Source organism: Lissotriton vulgaris, chromosome 1_1, assembly GCF_964263255.1.
Source record: "Lissotriton vulgaris chromosome 1_1, aLisVul1.2, whole genome shotgun sequence".
Lineage (NCBI taxonomy): Eukaryota > Metazoa > Chordata > Amphibia > Caudata > Salamandridae > Lissotriton > Lissotriton vulgaris.
In genome coordinates this window covers 1109632705-1109649425 of record NC_141685.1, presented here as the reverse complement: position 1 = coordinate 1109649425, position 16721 = coordinate 1109632705, and the positions used below count along the sequence as shown (strand labels likewise).

The following is a 16721-nucleotide window of genomic DNA, read 5'->3' as shown; positions in this document are numbered from 1 at the left end:
CCCAGATCAGTGCTCCTGAGTTGCTGCAGCTGTGCAACTCCAACGAGGGATTAGGGAACGAACAATAGAAGTCTACCTGTGAGGCTTTAACTGACACAGGGACGAAGATCCCTTTTTAAGGGTTGAAGAACCCCTCTGGCCGGTTTTGGAGTGCCTGGGACTATTTTTCTAGTTTAGATTTTCTTTTTTTTGACTTTTGATTTTTGATAAAAGAAATGTACCCCTTTGGCCGTCCCATCCCCGACGAGGAGCAGCCTTTTGCGGCTCCTCGTAGACCCGAGCCTGATTCCCCATGGTTGGCTTTACCGCGCAAAGGAAAAATAGTGGTCATTGTAATACTGCTTATTGCCTTCATTGCGATTCTTGGAATATTGTTTTTTCTGGACAAAGCCTATCCTGTACATGTGTTTGCCCCTACACCTTCTGCCATTCCCGAACATAACATGATTACTGTTGATTATGGTGAACAAAGTTTACGAAAAGGCTATAGAGATAATGTTTTTATTAAGACTCTACATCATGCTCATGCAGTCTATAATGTGACCGATTGTTGGGTTTGTGGATTGTTACCTTCTGCTGCTTATAAAAAAGATAGATTCCTAGCACTTCCCCTGACACCGGTGAATAGTTGTGTGGGGTGGTACACTTTGATTGGTATGGTCAAATATTTCCAACAACCGGATTTCCTATCTCCCCGACTATCAGACAGAGGATGTACTATGACAATGCGAGTACGCCCTATGCCCACTTCTTCTCTTGGACAGTTGTTTACTGATGGACGTTTTGATCAAATATTTTTGGAGACATGTTCGAAGAAAGTAGGACGATTCATGACTCCCAATGACACTGACAAAGTTAGGGAGAGTTTTCTACAGTTAAATTCCTCTCTGTCATATAGATACCCCCCAAAGGGGAACGGTAGCAATAAGTCTGTGATGCCCTTAGCAGTTGTGGGACCGTCCCCATTCTTTTGTATAGTAGGGAGGGGTCCTATAAAGGTTGGGAACAGCTCTTGTAACATGACTGCATCAATCCGTCTGCCTCTTAGTCCTTCTCTGGTAACGCCCCCCAATATTTACTTTGTATGCGGAGACAATGGGTACCTATGGCTGCCCGAGGGTTGGGGTGGAGTCTGTTATCTGGCCTATCTGCTTCCACCTGTGTACGTGGCACCTTCTGACTACCATAAGACTCATCGTAGGTTTATCAGCCCACCAGAGCAGCGCATAAGGAGGGCACTCCAGGTTGAGGATGTAGATCAGACTGACACCTCTTTACAGCAATGGACAGATTTTTCTAAGGGCCTATTGCCATTTTGGGGTCCGATATTTAACAGTAGGGCCATTCGTAGATTGTCGAGGGTGATGGAGAAAGTGGTCAATACTGAAGCAGACATTGCTGCTAATATGTCTGTTGAGATGCAGGCTATGAGATTATTCACGATCCAAAACAGGATGGTATTAGACGTCATTCTTGCTGATAGGGGCGGAGCCTGCCGCGTCATCGGAACGTCTTGTTGCGTGTATATTCCAGATTCAGCCCCGACAGTTAACTTAGCGGTACAGAAACTCCATAGATTAGCGACTGAACTTCATCAGGACACTGGGACATGGTCACTACAGGGGTGGCTCTGGGGTGTTTTCTCCTCGTGGGGCTGGAAAATACTAATGGGGATAGTAGGAGTAGTGGGTGTACTCCTGACGTGCTGCCTTTGTGGTTACTGCCTCCCCCCATGTTGCTCAATGTGTGCTAGTAATTTACGGCCCTCAAGAAAGGTGACTGGTCAATGTCCTGCTTCTACGGAGATTGAACTTCCAGATATTCGCTGGTTGATGCTTATATTTTTGATTGAAGTGTGCCCCGCCCCTAGAATGGAATGTAAAGGCGCTACCTTTATAGCTAATAAAGGCTACGCTCCAGTTAGCCAAATGATGCTAAAAGGAGGGGCTGATAGGTTTCATTTTCGATGCCCCATCCATTAACATTTTCATATGCAAGTTAGCATCATGTGTCTAACTAATGAAGTATGTACTTATGCCTTTACGTTATTTTTTCTCTTCATTCATTCATTTATACGTGTGGTGATATTCAGTTTTCTTAGCTTAGCTTGTGTGCCTCCATTTTGAGTATCCCTCTGTGTCCGCGAGTCGCACTCGCTCATTCCCCCTTCCGTAGGAATAAGAAAAACCCTAATGCAGCAGTTTTCGTTTCTCAGCTAGCTGTGGCCGAAACTAACAAGTTCCTTATCAGTAGTGTTCTCATGCACCAGAGACGCTGAGGCCCGGCTCCGCGGCCTTGGGCAGAGATAGCCAAATGTTGCCTTTGCAGGTGCAGATGCCTCTTGTATGATGCCATTGTTCCCCTCTCTGGGGTTCAGTACTTTTCCAGAAGGGGCGTATTTTGCTCCACTGTACCATGTTATAATGTATTGCTGTGATGATATGAGTTAGTCCTCTCGGCGCACTCTTTGGGGTGAAGTCGGACAGGGCCCTCTCATATGGGAGTTTGTGGCCTAATAAAATTACCTTGTTTATTCTTCTCCACTGTCCGGCTGACTTCTTACTGAGTAATTATAGGTGAGTGTAAATGTAAATGTAAATGTAAGGTGTTTTGTAGCGCGCTCAATTACTACCGGAGTATCCTGGCGCGAATGACCGCTGGGGAACCCGTCCTGGCTTTCCCTGTGAGATGGTCCCATGCTGGGTATCTCCAAGGTGAAGCCAGGCATCCCCGGCGTCTGTGGGGGGCCGTTGTAGAGATGAGGCAAGCTTAATGCCCAGAGTTACCGAGTGTGATCACTGCCCAAAGTGGGCACCGAGGCGAGAATTATCAGTCCGCTGACCCTGGTCCTCGACCCTGCCGCGTCGGGAATCGAACCCTGGTCCCGGGCCGTTCTCAGCCTCCGGGTCTGCCGCCTCTAACCAGTGAGCCACACCTCTCTACTGATGTGTGATGTGTGAGTGTGGTAAGTCACTCCGGTGGATTTGAGCCACTCTTATCATTGCGCGTTCAAATATTCTTAGGAGTAGAGAAAAATCTCCTCATTACCTGCCTATATGTGTTGCAACACATATATATAATTTTTCATATTCATAGAACTAACTCAATATTTGGCCAATACATATCAAAAATGCCACAGTAAGTGTTTATAAAACTGCCTTACCAATCCAAGGCTTCAAACTTCAATTGCCGCAAAACGGCTCTTACCAATCAAATGGTGTCCAGGTTCCTACTACCAAGTTCTCAAATCGACCAAACGGTCACTGCACGGTGAATCAACAGAAGAGATCTCAGTCGAGGACCGGCGCCACCTGGATGGTCAGATCAGAAAGAAAGGGAAAATGCTGTGGATGCCAAGACTCGGGTCTCCTCCGGCAGTGATCACGTCCAAAGCGAGATTCCAATCCTTTGTCTCGAAAATCATTCGGGCGTCCGAGTCGCCGATGAGCCCCACGGTGGACGCGCCAATTTGTATTAGCAAGCCCCAGCCAGGCCTACTAGTGCAAGGGATTCACCCTTCTCTGCTTAGAGTCCTTAGACCAATAGTAAGAAGTTGGCACAGAAACTTGAATAGAAAAGACAGAGTTTATTAAACCTCATGAGGTGGAACTACATTCACACAACACCCTTCGGTATAGTTTGAGGTAGCACACTGACTAGAAGGAGCGTGGTCCTTTTATACCCACACAGGGGCTGAAATGAAGGCGGTACAAGGTACAGAGTATTGGTTTCAGACACATTTAAGGTGATACAGAGAGTGTGCTAGCAACAAGTGGGAAGGGCTGACAGTTAGCTAATTTTGGTGGGCACATCTTGACAGTTACAAGTTGGGGACAGCTGTATGCTCTTCTGAGCATGTGCAAAGTAGAGGAGACTAAACATATCTTGTCTCTAGGCAGATTTCAAGAGCAGTTGACAGAAAGGTAGGACAGAGCACATGGCATACAAAATGGCCGACAGAAATACAAAATGGATTCCGTAAAACAGGCAAGATAGTCTCGAAATACTGAATGTCTTCTGCCAATGCTTAATCTAATCGCTGTTAAATTACCACATATGTGTGAGTTAAAACACCACTAAACACATACAAAGTCAATCACCATAAACAAACATAGCAATTACTCACAAGGAGCCCCAAAGCAGTTGTTTTGAAATAACAGGCTTGTTATATCTTCAGACAAACTGGAGCGCAGTATAAAGGAGGAACAGGTTCATGCACCTGTAAGTAATCCCATGAGCAGCGGAACAGCCAAATAGAATTAATACTTATGCTGTTAACATCACAGCATAATATTGTTAATCTTCAAGTAACCTTAAGGTCATAGCCATTACCGCTATATCATCACGAAATCAGCCTACCGGTGCTGGAGCGCTCTGAAATACATTAGCACGAGGCTGATACTAATAAGAAAGGTTCCAAACGTTTCTTGAGGTTAAGGAAAATGAAATTTAAGTAAAACCCCTGTACGATACCTGGAAAACGTTCTATGAGAAAGAAATCCTACTCGAGTCACCAGAGAGCCTCTCAAGCATGAAAGACACCGGACCGCACATCCAAACGGGATTTGTTTGTGGCTTTTTTCAAACCTCCTTCCAGCAGGAAGGCAAACGTCTGCTTCAGGTCTGAAGCCGCCGAATGTCTTTACGGCATCTATAGAAATCCTTCCAGCGGGAAGGCAAGCGTCCACCCAGGCATGGAGATAAACCGCGGATTGCGGTGTCTCCCGAATTCAGTTAGCGAGAAGGGCAAAAAAGTGCCTGATGCGGAACGGGAAACAAAAGTGGAATTGCGGCGTCTTTTGAAAATCCTTCCCGCCGGAAGGAAATCGTCCACAGCAGATCAGGGCTTCAGGATTGTTTGCCAAGCACCCTCCCACTGTGGAGGAGGTGCTTATATGGCGTTGCCCTGGCTTGGTAACGCGGCCTTCTGGGGAATGTAGTGAAACCATTTTCTCGCCCATTCACACCTCCGCCCATTTACACATGTGTACCTACTGATGTGTGTGTGTGTGCCTAGGGCAGGGCACAAGTCCTAAAAAAAGAAGTGGGGGGACGCGGTCACCGGAAGTGACTTCACAGGGGTATTCATATGCCTTTAGATGAGTCTGCAACCTGCTGCACCCCACACCATGCCTGAGGCCTGGTGCCAAGGTGAAACACAGGGCATATTATCAGCTGAAAAACCGTCACAATTACACATAAACTGATTACCGCTGTTTGGAAGAGGCTGCCGGTTTGTTTCCCATTACAAAGCCTCACCTGTAATTACGCATTGGTGGATTTCGCGGCTCGGCGCTCTAATTGCCAGGTTGTCGAGCTGCTAGAGAGGCCAAAGAGTGAAGTCCAGCTTTTGTGCAGGGGGGACGGCGTCCACCTGGTAAAATAAGTGGGGGGACGCCGTCCACCCGCGTGGTACCCCGACTTGAGCTATGGCCTAGGGGTATGTCTACTACAGGTTAGGATCGCTACAGACTGGCACTTCTCAGCACTGCTGAGATGCTTTTAGTGGGAGAGTACCGGCACTTCTTGCAGCAAACTGGTACAAGGAGTACATTTATTTCTATTTCAAGCATTGCTCTAACATATGTGCGTAATTCCCACGCTATATAATACCACATAACTAAATAAATAAATAATGGGTTTTGCGGGTCAGTGCACGCTCCCATTAGTCCTCATTCTGTATCGAAGCAGGTGTCTGTCCCGAGCCTCTCGTTAGTCCTTCCTCTGTCTCTGCCCAGGTATACGCTCGTTAGTCCGTCCTCCGTTTTGATCGAGGCAGGTGTGTCACACCGGAAGTGCGGCTCAGGTGAGCGCTGCAGAGAGCCCGGAGGAGGAAGCAGGTGAGGGGGTTCTAGCAAGAAAAGTTAATTGTTGAGCAAGAGAAAGAGAGAGGGGAAACACGGTGGAAAGCAAAGGACGAGATTAAGAAAGGGGAGGGTATCGGCAAAAGAAGTTCGGTTGGTGGAGCAGATGGAGATGAAGTTGGCGCTGCGATGGGCGACTCCAGGAGGTCAAATTCGGGCATGGCTGGGAGACGGATGGAGCAGATACAGGTTGAGAAACTCGTGGTGCAATGTGTTCTATGCCCGTAATGAGGGCTGCTGTCAGTTTGGAATTGCCCCCGTTTTGGGGAGGAAAAGTCTCGGAATCTGCTTGTTTGGGGAGAGTGGATTAAGAGGAAGGCAACACTTCCTGCATCCCTGTACCTCCTTCCGACCACGAAAGTCTTGGTGATCGAGTCTCTGCTCCTTAAAACTCTCACTGGGAGGTGGAAGGATAGTTTTGGACTTCAACCTGTAGGTTTTTTTTCTTGTTATGTTTTGTTAAAAAAGTATCCGCCTGTACTCTGTGGGGGCGGGACACTCAAAACTTCTGGCGGGTGCAGCCAGTTTACGAAGGGCGTTGGTTTTATGTACTAAAGAGGGGTGTAAGTACCCCTGTACCTCGATTTACGCAAGTTACCGGCGCAGACGTCAGAGGCTCGGGATGAGGGGTGAAGGTCTGTCAGCAGTTGATGTCATGTCTTTCCTGCGTGCAAGAACCTTTAATGCCCACCAGCCACCGTCTGGGGTTCACGTAGGTACCTCGTGTATTAACAAATCCATCGATTGTTTACATCAGTCGTGGGTGGGTGCAATGTGTACATCACCAGTACGGACCGGAAGGGGCAGGCAACCAGATGTGGGGAGGGAGACTGCACATTCATTGATAGGTTGAGGTTCCTAGCACAACCTGGGCCTAGGTGTACGCAGCCCCCTTCTTCCTATGCAACATGGGGGCTGCCACCGAAAGGGTTGCCTAATCTGTATTCTGTAGGAGATGGGCGCAAACACGAATCCATAGAAAAATACTGAATCTTATCCACCCTCTGAGTATACTGCATAAATCTACCCTCTCGTCATGTCTGATCTACCCCGAAGAATATGCCTTGAGCCCGAGAAAACAGATGCCATCTCCGGATGAATGCACCTGCTAGGTGCAGACCTCAAGCCAGCTAGGGCACAGCTCAGCGGCGCCCCCGCACATACCCCACCGCCTCGAGGGAGCCCCGAATCCATCCCCACAGTGCAGACTCCACCCCTGGCATGACCCACCTCTCGGACGCAGGTCTGGCTTAGCGCCCAGTCCTGGGTTCACCCCCACCTTCAGTCCGCAGGCCCGAAACCACCCGCTCCCAGCCCAGGCTTGTTGCGCCGGGAATGCCAGGCTTACGCCATCCTTGTTCCTTCTCATGTTTCGCTCGTTTTCATTTTCATATGTTACGCGCGTCGAACTGTGCACCGTGGAAGTTTGTGTCTCGCAGCCATCGGACATTGAATGTGTTCTATAGCACCGACGCCCTCTCCAGAGACCCTCGGAGCATCCATCAATGCAGAAACCGAGAGCACAGTAACAATGCAACCGAGAGGCTCGTGCGTCACAGGATATGCGCTGGGAGGTCACCAGAGGGCGCCTACTTTGGGATCTTTCCTATTACACCCTGCGCGCTCCCTGGCCCTTCAGAGCCAGATTCTAGGTATTCAATTGCACCTGCATTTAGAATGCGCGTCATTACCCGTTGCGGGCGAGGAAGGCGCTATCGAACGACGTGGTGGTGTTTCCTTGGAAGACCGTTGCTAAGCCTATGTGTGAAGCGATTTGTACATGAGGTACCGGAATGGTGCCCTTGCGTTGGGCCACACTGCTTAGTGATGGAGTTATGTTAAGTTTGTGGTGATTACAGAAAACCTTCATTTAATTCTATCATCTGTCCAACAGTTGGGTCAGCCACTCTGTCTTGTTGGCCTAAACAGGAATTAGTGGTGAGGAGGATGGAGAGCTGCCTGCATGACGCCTCTTGCAGTCATTCCCTAGATCATGGGTACTTGCAAACATTTCAACAGGAGCCACAAAGTATGCTCTGTTGTGTGCCTCAGGGCAGAGTGGGGCTTAGTGGGAGGTTAAGGTGGGTGTAGGGAAAGCGAATGATATACATGATGTGATCAGTGATTCAAAGGAGTTATTTTGTGTTTCATTCCATACTGCCTTCTTAATTAACCCCTAGTCTCTCGATAAGTCATAGATTTGAAAACACTGCTCTTCTGTATCAAAGTTGCTATCCTTCTACTGCACTAAGGGATACGCATTCTCTGTTTGCTATCCCTACCTTGGGAGAGGCAAGTGTAAAAAGGAAGTATCTTGATAATTGAACTGAAATGTAACATCATTGCACAATGTGGAACCAGAAAACGTAGGATCAATTCTGGCTTACCCACTTAACCAAATTGGTTGATCCATGGCAACTTCCCAAAGTACCGTATTTTCTGGCGTATAAGACGACTGGGCGTATAAGACGACCCCCAACTTTTCCTAGGGTTTGGGCTATATTCGCTTGCTTATAAAATGAACCCGGCGTATAAGACGACCCCCAACTTTTGAAAACTTCAGTTAGCCTGGAAACAAAGGCTTGCTCGTGTACTTAACATCTTTTTGGTTAGTGCTGTCTGAAGTAAACAGTAGCCCAGTGCAGTAATTCAGCTGGGTGCCGCATGTGAAGGTCAGGAGGGCCATATCCGGCCCCCGAGCCGTACTTTGAGTACCACAGCCCTAGATGAAAATTACTGAGGATGTTTATTTATAACAAAGGTGGTAGGGACAGGACCTGCAGGGATAGACTATCAGTGCTTTAAGCTGGATGAAAAGAGTCTCTGAAAGGTTCTTCACCAAAAAGTGTAACTAGGAATCATTTCCAACTCCTTGGCATAAAACATGTAAACTAAAATTCTGTGCTTCCCACTGCATTTTTTTGTGAATTTTCTGGTATTGGTCCAAGCAACTAACACCAAAATGGACATGCGCTTAAAACAATCAAGCCCTATTGGCTTTGCCAATGCTTGTTAGCAGTAATGAATAACAATTTTGTTGTGAATGAATAGAACTGAAAATGTTTAATTTCGTGAAACGCAACTGAATTAAACATCACTAAGGTCTGTGAAACTGGTAGCAGTCTTTGGAGCGTCTTATTCACTCATGAACTCCCCTACACACCAATTTAATTTGTAGTCTCTCACTGTTAGACACTTACGCCCTTTTTATACCTGCATACTTCTGACATTTTTCATCCGCTTGTCTCACCTCTTTCCGCTTCAGCACATCTTTTCACACTCTTATTCTGCATGTACTTCCTTTCATATATATCCACTTTACCCCTCCCAAAATGCTCCTAATTTTCTTTTTCTTTGGTGCTGTCAATATTTTGACGGCTGTGAACCCCCTTACACACAATTACAATGGTCACATATGTGACTATCGCTCTGTTTGCTCTTAGAGAGGCCACAGATTGGCCGTGCATGGCACTTTACCACGTTTTTGAACCAGTGGCAGGTATTGTGAGAAAGTCACACTGCCTTTGACCTCCCGTCCCCAGAGCTGTGTCGTGCCCGGTCACAAACATCCACCCACAAACGCAACTTGCTCTGACACATGGAGGTGACTCAGTTCACAGTATGTACCACATGAGTCATATGTTGCTTGGGGAAAATAAATTACACACGGGACATTCGGAAACAACAAATAATCATAGGGAATGCAAGATGAAGTAAAACACATGAAATGTTTATATGGATTAACTAAAGCCACTGTTTGAAAATTGGTTAGTGCTTTTTCTTGTAAAGTTGAGGGCATTAATCTAGGGACTCTTTCTGAAGTCAGGGACCCATTAGGAGCATACCAACTTCACACACCTTCCTCTTCTAGTGTTTGTCCCTTCCTTGTTGCGTAGCAGTTTTATGGTGTTTCTCACTGGATGAGTTACATCCTTCCCCTGCTTATCTTTAGGAAACAGCTTTATAGGTTTTGCTTAGAGCGTGCATGCGCTGCTAGTGAAAGCTTTTGTAAAAAAAAAAAAAAGAACTGCTAAGAAAGGCTGGCTTGGAGCCTCCCCATTACTTATCAATCAACCAGTATCTCGCAGAATGTGAATACTCACTTGTAAGGGTCTCATGTTGCTGGGTGGGGGGGTGCAGGTACGTCAATGCGCTGTGCTTCCGGTGAAGAGCCAGGTCTTGAGGTTCTTCCTGAAGTGAGGCAGTGATGCCGATTGCGTGAGGTGGGGTCTTTGCTTAAAGGTAGAAGGATCTTCATCCAACTGTGGTCTTGTGGATATGTGGGACAGTAACCAGGACCAGTTGGGCAGAACATAGGTGTGAGAAGTTAGCCTGGCATATGAGGTCAACTATTCTAGTGGGCACCTTGCATCAGTCTAATCGACCCTTATTGATGGTGGTTGTTAAGTGAAACTTATAGATAAGCTATCCTAGTGGTAGCATGGACCAGCAGTCTTTGGCTAAGACTTCAGAGAGCATGTGAAGCAAGCTATTTTACCAATTATAATCCCTTGAATACCAAATGCAAGGACACCAGACAAGGTATATATCAAATATATATGTATTTATTTCTAACACAACCCCTCTGCACTCTTTATGAGTTCAGAGATCGAAGTACATCACAAGTTACTCAATTAGCATACAATAAGTTGCACAAATACAGTTATGCCCTAGGGGCCTCACAAACCATATACTAAGTAAGTGGTATAAGAATCACGACAAACCGTGAGTAGGCCTGGGGAATCGCTTGGGCTACCCTAAACAACCAAAGGCTAGGAAGTAGGAGGCCCACAGGAGACGCGTGCAGTGTCTAAACACAGTTGCGAGTTACCATTGACTTATAACGGAGAGCGAAGAAGTTACAAAGTTACTGATTAAGGGCACTTACGGATGGACTACGACAAAACCCCTTTAGACTAGGACACTTCAAGAGTCAAGACCCACGGGAGCACCGGAGTACTTGAGTTACCTCACCCAGGGAAGCCGGGTGCATAGGTGCCTTTTGGTGTCTGGTTTCGTCAATGCTTTCAATGGAGATCTGCAAAGAAGTGCTGCAGGCGGCCAGAGGAAGAGTGTCCGGGTGGATTGAAGATGTGAAGAACCTGAAAGCAGAGGGGACAGTCTGGGTCACTAGCCAGTGACCAAAAAGGAACCAGGCGATGTCGCGATGATCTCAGGTCAAGAGGTGAAGCATGTCTCTGCAGCCACGAAGACCAGGAGGCGTCGACGATGACCAGGAGCTGGATTCGAGCTGTCCCACAAAGGATCTAGTTGACTGCGGTGTCAGTATCTGGACTGGACCCAACAAGCCTTGGCAAATACAATCCATGCAGGAAGTGAAGATGGGCTTCTTGTCAGACCAGCCAGGTGTGAGGAACTTCTCCTTTGCAGGGAAGCTGAAGCAACCAGGAAAGCAGTTTGGTTTCAAAGGTTTGTCTTCTGGAGGCGTACTAGCCAACAGGCTAGCAACCGGGAAGAAGCATCGAGCTGAAATGCAAGAGCGGGCCCCACACAGCACTCCTGGAAAGCTGAGCTTCGGTGCAAATGGCGTTCGGGTCTGGGGCTTCTCGTACACCAATGCACAACTGCGAGGGTACCTCTGTAGTTGAGCTGTTAGCAAAATGCAGGACGTCCAGTGTGTCCGGTCTCTCGTGTCCGCCACTGGTCTCAGCTTTGCTGTGAGTCAGAGTCGGAGAAGTCTGGAAGTCCAGTTCCTGTGTCGCTGAGTCTTCGGGTTCCGGCGGGAGCGCAGACAAAGCAGACCGGCAAGTTACTGATGGTGCCTGTTTGCACAGGGTGGTCACTCCTTGACCACAAGGGAGATGTCTTGTAGTCGAAATAGAACGTCGAAGGTCCAAGAGTTCTGTATCAAAGTTTTGTTCCAGGATAATCTAAAGTCCTGGGGACCCAGCTCCTATACGTATACTAAAAAATGGGGCTGGATTACCTGCTAGGTCCATCCTATGGGTGAACCTGGGAAGGGGGTGGTTACACCCCTTTCCCTTTGTCCAGTTTCGCGCCAGAGCGGGGCTGAAGTGCCCCAGAAACTGATTTGAACTGGGCTATGCATGGAGCACCTTGTGTGCCCCAGGCAGTGTCTCAAAAAGCATCTGCTGATGCAGCCCTCCCTGTCCCAATACACATCTGCCTGTCTGGGGAGGTGCTGGCACCTCCCTGGACTGGAAAACTATTGTCCAGGCCTCCCCTGTCAGAGTTTCGTCCAGCAGCAGGAGGTGAGACTTGTGTCTGTGGCAGCAGCATCCATTTTGTGATGCTGGGGCTCTGTTTAACTTTAACTGGGTAAAGCAGTAACATACATGTCTTTTCCCTCTAGAAGAGTGGAATGCTACCCCCGCCGCCAGAATTGGCGGGGGAAGTATTCCAAAGTGTTTGACACTTTACACAACCTGTTTTGATAAAGCCAAACTAAAGTTAGCATTAACTGCGAGGATTATAATGCACTTAAGAGTATATGGTATGGCTATATCATAGAACAGCTATAATGAGATGGTTCTGAAAGCTGCAGAGGGGCTCAGCTCATACTAGGGTACCCTCTCACACCCCCTTAAACATCCTTAATGACTGGAACCCAATCTCCACTGAGGACACCATCCGCCTAATGAACTCCATCCACTCAGGATCCCCCACAGACCCATGCCCTCACCACATCTTCAACAAAGCAGACTCCATCATAGCACCACACCTCCGAGACGTCATCAACTGCTCCCTCAACTCCGCCACCTTCCCAGAAAGTTGGAAACATGCCGAACTCAGCGCCCTTCTGAAAAACACCCACAGCTGACCCCACCGAACTCAAAAACTACCGCCCCATCTCGCTCCTTCCATTCCCGGCCAAAGTCATCGAGAAAGCTGTCAACAACCAGCTCGCCGCCTTCCTCGAAACCAACAAATCCCTCGACTCCTCACAGTCCGGCTTCCGAGCCAAACACAGCACTGAGACCGCCCTCATCGCAGCAACAGACGACATTCGAACTCTACTGGACAATGGAGACACAGTCACCCTCATCCTCCTCGACCTCTCCGCAGCCTTCGACACAGTCTGTCACAGCACCCTGATACAACGCCTCAGAAACACCGGAATCCAAGGAAAAGCACTGGAATGGATCACCTCGTTCCTTACCGGAAGAACCCAGAGAGTCCGCCTCCCACCATTCAAGTCAGAGGCCACTAAAGTCATCTGCGGCGTACCACAAGGATCCTCACTCAGCCCCACCCTCTTCAACGTATACATGAGCCCCCTCGCGGCCATCGCACGCCAACACAACCTCAACATCATCTCCTACACTGATGACACTCAACTGATCCTATCACTTACCAGAGACCCTAACACTGCCAAAACCAACCTACATGAAGGAATGAAAGAAGTAGCCGAGTGGATGAAGCATAGCCGTCTGAAACTGAACTCAGACAAAACAGAAGTCCTTATCTTAGGCACCTCCCCCTCCGCCTGGAATGACTCTTGGTGGCCAGAGGCCCTTGGAAAAGCACCCATCCCGACGGACCACGCACGGAACCTGGGCGTCGTCTTGAACTCCACACTCTCCATGAACAGACAAGCCAACGCCGTTTCATCATCCTGCTTCAACATTCTTCGCATGCTCAAAAAAACATTTAGCTGGATCCCCACCGAAACTAGAAAAACGGTCACTCACGCACTAGTCACGAGCCGCCTGGACTACGGAAACACCCTATACGCCGGTACCACCGCAAAACTCAAGAAAAAACTCCAACGCATCCAGAACGCTTCAGCCAGACTCATACTAGACATCCCGCGTAAAGACCACATCTCTGGTCACCTGAAAAACCTCCACTGGCTCCCCGTCAATAAGAGGATTACTTTCCGCCTCCTAACCCACGCACACAAAGCACTTTACGAACTCGGACCCGAATGCCTCAACACACGACTTTCCTTCTACACCCCCTCCCGCCAGCTACGATCCCTCAACCAAGCCCTTGCTACTGTACCTCGCATCAACAAAACCACCATGGGAGGAAGATCCTTCTCCTACCTGGCAGCTAAAACCTGGAACTCACTTCCCACTCACCTTCGCCTCACTCAGAACCACCTAGCATTCAGAAAGCAACTTAAAACTTGGATATTCAACAAGTAATTCCCCACCCTTCTTCAAGCGCCTTGAGACCCTCTGGGTATGTAGCGCGCTATATAAATCATTTGACTTGACTTGACTCACATAAAACCAAGCACTCTGCCTCCAGGATTGCCAAGGCCTACCATAGGAGTGACTTATAGTGCATATGTGTATAGCAAACCCCCCGGGGAGACCCGATTATTTCTGCTAAACGCTGTATTTTTGAGAATACTTCCCGATATATTGACTACTTCCTTCAAGAACATGTAAGAGGCCTACCGTCGTATCTGCGGGACACTGGGGATTTTTGGGAAAAAGTTCGACCAATAGTATGGCAGCAGGAGTTCCTGCTGATCACGATTGATGTGACTGCCCTATACACAAGTATTAATCATCTGGACGGTGTACGGGCAGTGGAATACTTCCTGAGAACTAACCTGCCATTATGTTAAATCGTAATAGAATGATCAGTGATATGATTCAAGTATGCCTCAATAACAATTACTTTCTCTTCCAGAATTAGATTTTCCATCAATTAAGGGGTGTGGCGACGGGGGCCTGCTTCTCTCCCAGCTACGCGTGCTTGCACATGGGGCTGTGGGAGGAGCCGGTCCTCAGAACCACAGTTGAAGAAACCATGTCTAATAATATCATAGCATGGTGTAGGTTCATAGATGACCTCTTTATAATCTGGAAGGGTTCTGAATTGAGTGCAGAAACATTTATTGAAAATATCAATGTAAACAGTTTCAATCTAAAGTTCACTGGTCATGTAAGTAGGTCCTCAGTTAACTTCCTCTGTGGAGGTTTATATTGAGAATGGCAGGTTGGAGACCAGGCTACATCGCAAAGACACAGCGGGGAACACAGTCCTGCATGCCACGAGTCACCACCCGGGTCATCTGGTCCGCAGCATCCCCTATGGGGAGATGCTAAGAATCAGATGAATCTGCAGTACGGATAAAGAGTGCAGACCAGCCCAAATGAGAAGTAGAGAGAGATTTCTAACTAGAGGGTATTCAGGGGTAGTGGTAGACAAAGCTATAGCCAAAGCTAATCAAAACCAAGATCATTTGACCCAGAGGAAAGACATACCGATAAGACCTACCATTGCCAAATCGGTTTTTGATCAACCAAGACTCGTCACCTCATCTAGTAGGCAGCATAAACAATTACGTGCCATTATTCGCAAGAACTGGGTGATTGTTCAGGGAGACCCGATCATTGGCAGGACCCTTTCCAAAGCTCTGGCAATAACATTCAGCCGAGCACGTTCAATGAGTGACATGCTCGTAAAGAGCAGTCTGAAAGTGTCCAGCAATAACTCCTGGTTACAAACCACTAAAGGGTTTATCAAATGTGGCACGTTTAAGGCTTGTAAACTGGGGAAGAATAGAACGTCTTATACCACCCCATTTAGTGAAGTGCCAGTGCCCATCTCTAAAAAATTAACTTGTAAGTCTGACTTTGTTGTATATGTGCTAGAGTGTGAATGTGGCCTGTAATATGTGGGCAGTACCAAGTTGTAGGTCCACAAACGCATACTCCAGCACATGCGAGCCATCAACAATAGAGATGAGGCATACCCGGTGGCCAGGCACATTAATTCTTGCCATCGTAATGATTTGAACAGTCTTAGTTATTTTACTTTAGATATGGTCCGGCAGTTGCGTAGAGGGGGTGACCGGGAGGCACAGTTGAGGTTGTTAGAAACACGGTACATACTCGAGCTAGACTCCGAGACACCCAACAGGTTAAATGCGAGCGAAGATATGTACACGTGTCTCTAGGGGTCTGGGCATACCATACGGCACTGTGACGTTAAGAATAGGAGATTGCTATAGGATGTGCCTAAACTAAGGGAATGAATCATTAAAATGTAAAATTGCATATAAAAGAAGGATTTCGACATTTAAATATTATTTACACACTAGGGTTGGCCCATGTGACCCACTCATTGATTTTTTGTCTTCTTTTTCTTTCACTTAGAGGGGTGCACAGCATTAAGAGATCAAATTAGAGGGGCAGTTGGGACTCAGTGATTCCAGAAATATGAATGGAGCCCACTGGGGCAGGATCTTGTCACCAATAATTCATTCAAGAAAATCTATTTAAATCACTGTACTTGGAGGGCGCCAAAAATAGGAAATAATAAAATGGTGACAGCCCATGTGCAGCGGATGATCAGGAGTATGTAGGTCAGATGTCCAATTGCTTGAGATCGCAGATGCCTGTAATTTTTGCGGATTTTGCACCACATTTGCATTATTTTGCACATTGACAAGCAGATTTGCACAGAATCATGAATGATTTAAATTTATAAATTGGTATATTTGGATTTAGAATGATGTGTACATAGATGCTTATTTATACGGATTCATTTACTTTATGTAATTATTAATCTGCCGAATGTTGCACATATTACAGGATGGTATAGCTTAAATTAACGTGGTGGAATTTGTGAATAGATTGAAATGGTGATTATGAAGATGGGATATCATTAAACGTATTTGAAACTGCAATTAATATAAACCATTCTGAAAAGTTATGCTTGAATTAGGTGGAAGTCTGCTGTTTATGTCCGTAGGCCCTATGATCATATGACCTGTATCTGCACATTTTAAGAGGTGGGGCTTGTCAAACAACGTTATGTGATCAAGGGCTCACAGGGCCCGAAACGCGTCATGGCAGAGAATGTGTAGCGCACATTAAAGACTCTACAAATTACCTGCATTGGGTCCGTGTT

At 47.2% G+C, this 16721-nt stretch overlaps 2 protein-coding genes across 5 annotated transcripts in view; both read left to right on the top strand.

Annotated features, from left to right (window-relative positions):
- The first annotated feature begins 215 nt into the window (after positions 1–215).
- LOC147748696 (uncharacterized) overlaps positions 216–16721 on the top strand; it is a 22637-nt gene continuing 6131 nt past the window's right edge. Inside the window, exon 1 of the mRNA XM_086928372.1 lies at positions 216–1676. Coding sequence (XP_086784498.1) covers positions 216–1676 — 1461 coding nt within the window. The remainder of the gene's footprint in view (positions 1677–16721) is intronic.
- The window catches only part of CRB3 (crumbs cell polarity complex component 3), an 80078-nt gene continuing 69131 nt past the window's right edge, over positions 5775–16721 (top strand). For 2 of the 4 annotated variants that reach the window (XM_086963597.1, XM_086963603.1), the window contains exon 1: positions 5775–5840. The gene's annotated coding sequence lies outside the window, so the exon portion shown is untranslated. The other 2 variants (XM_086963601.1, XM_086963598.1) reach the window with 2 other exon arrangements.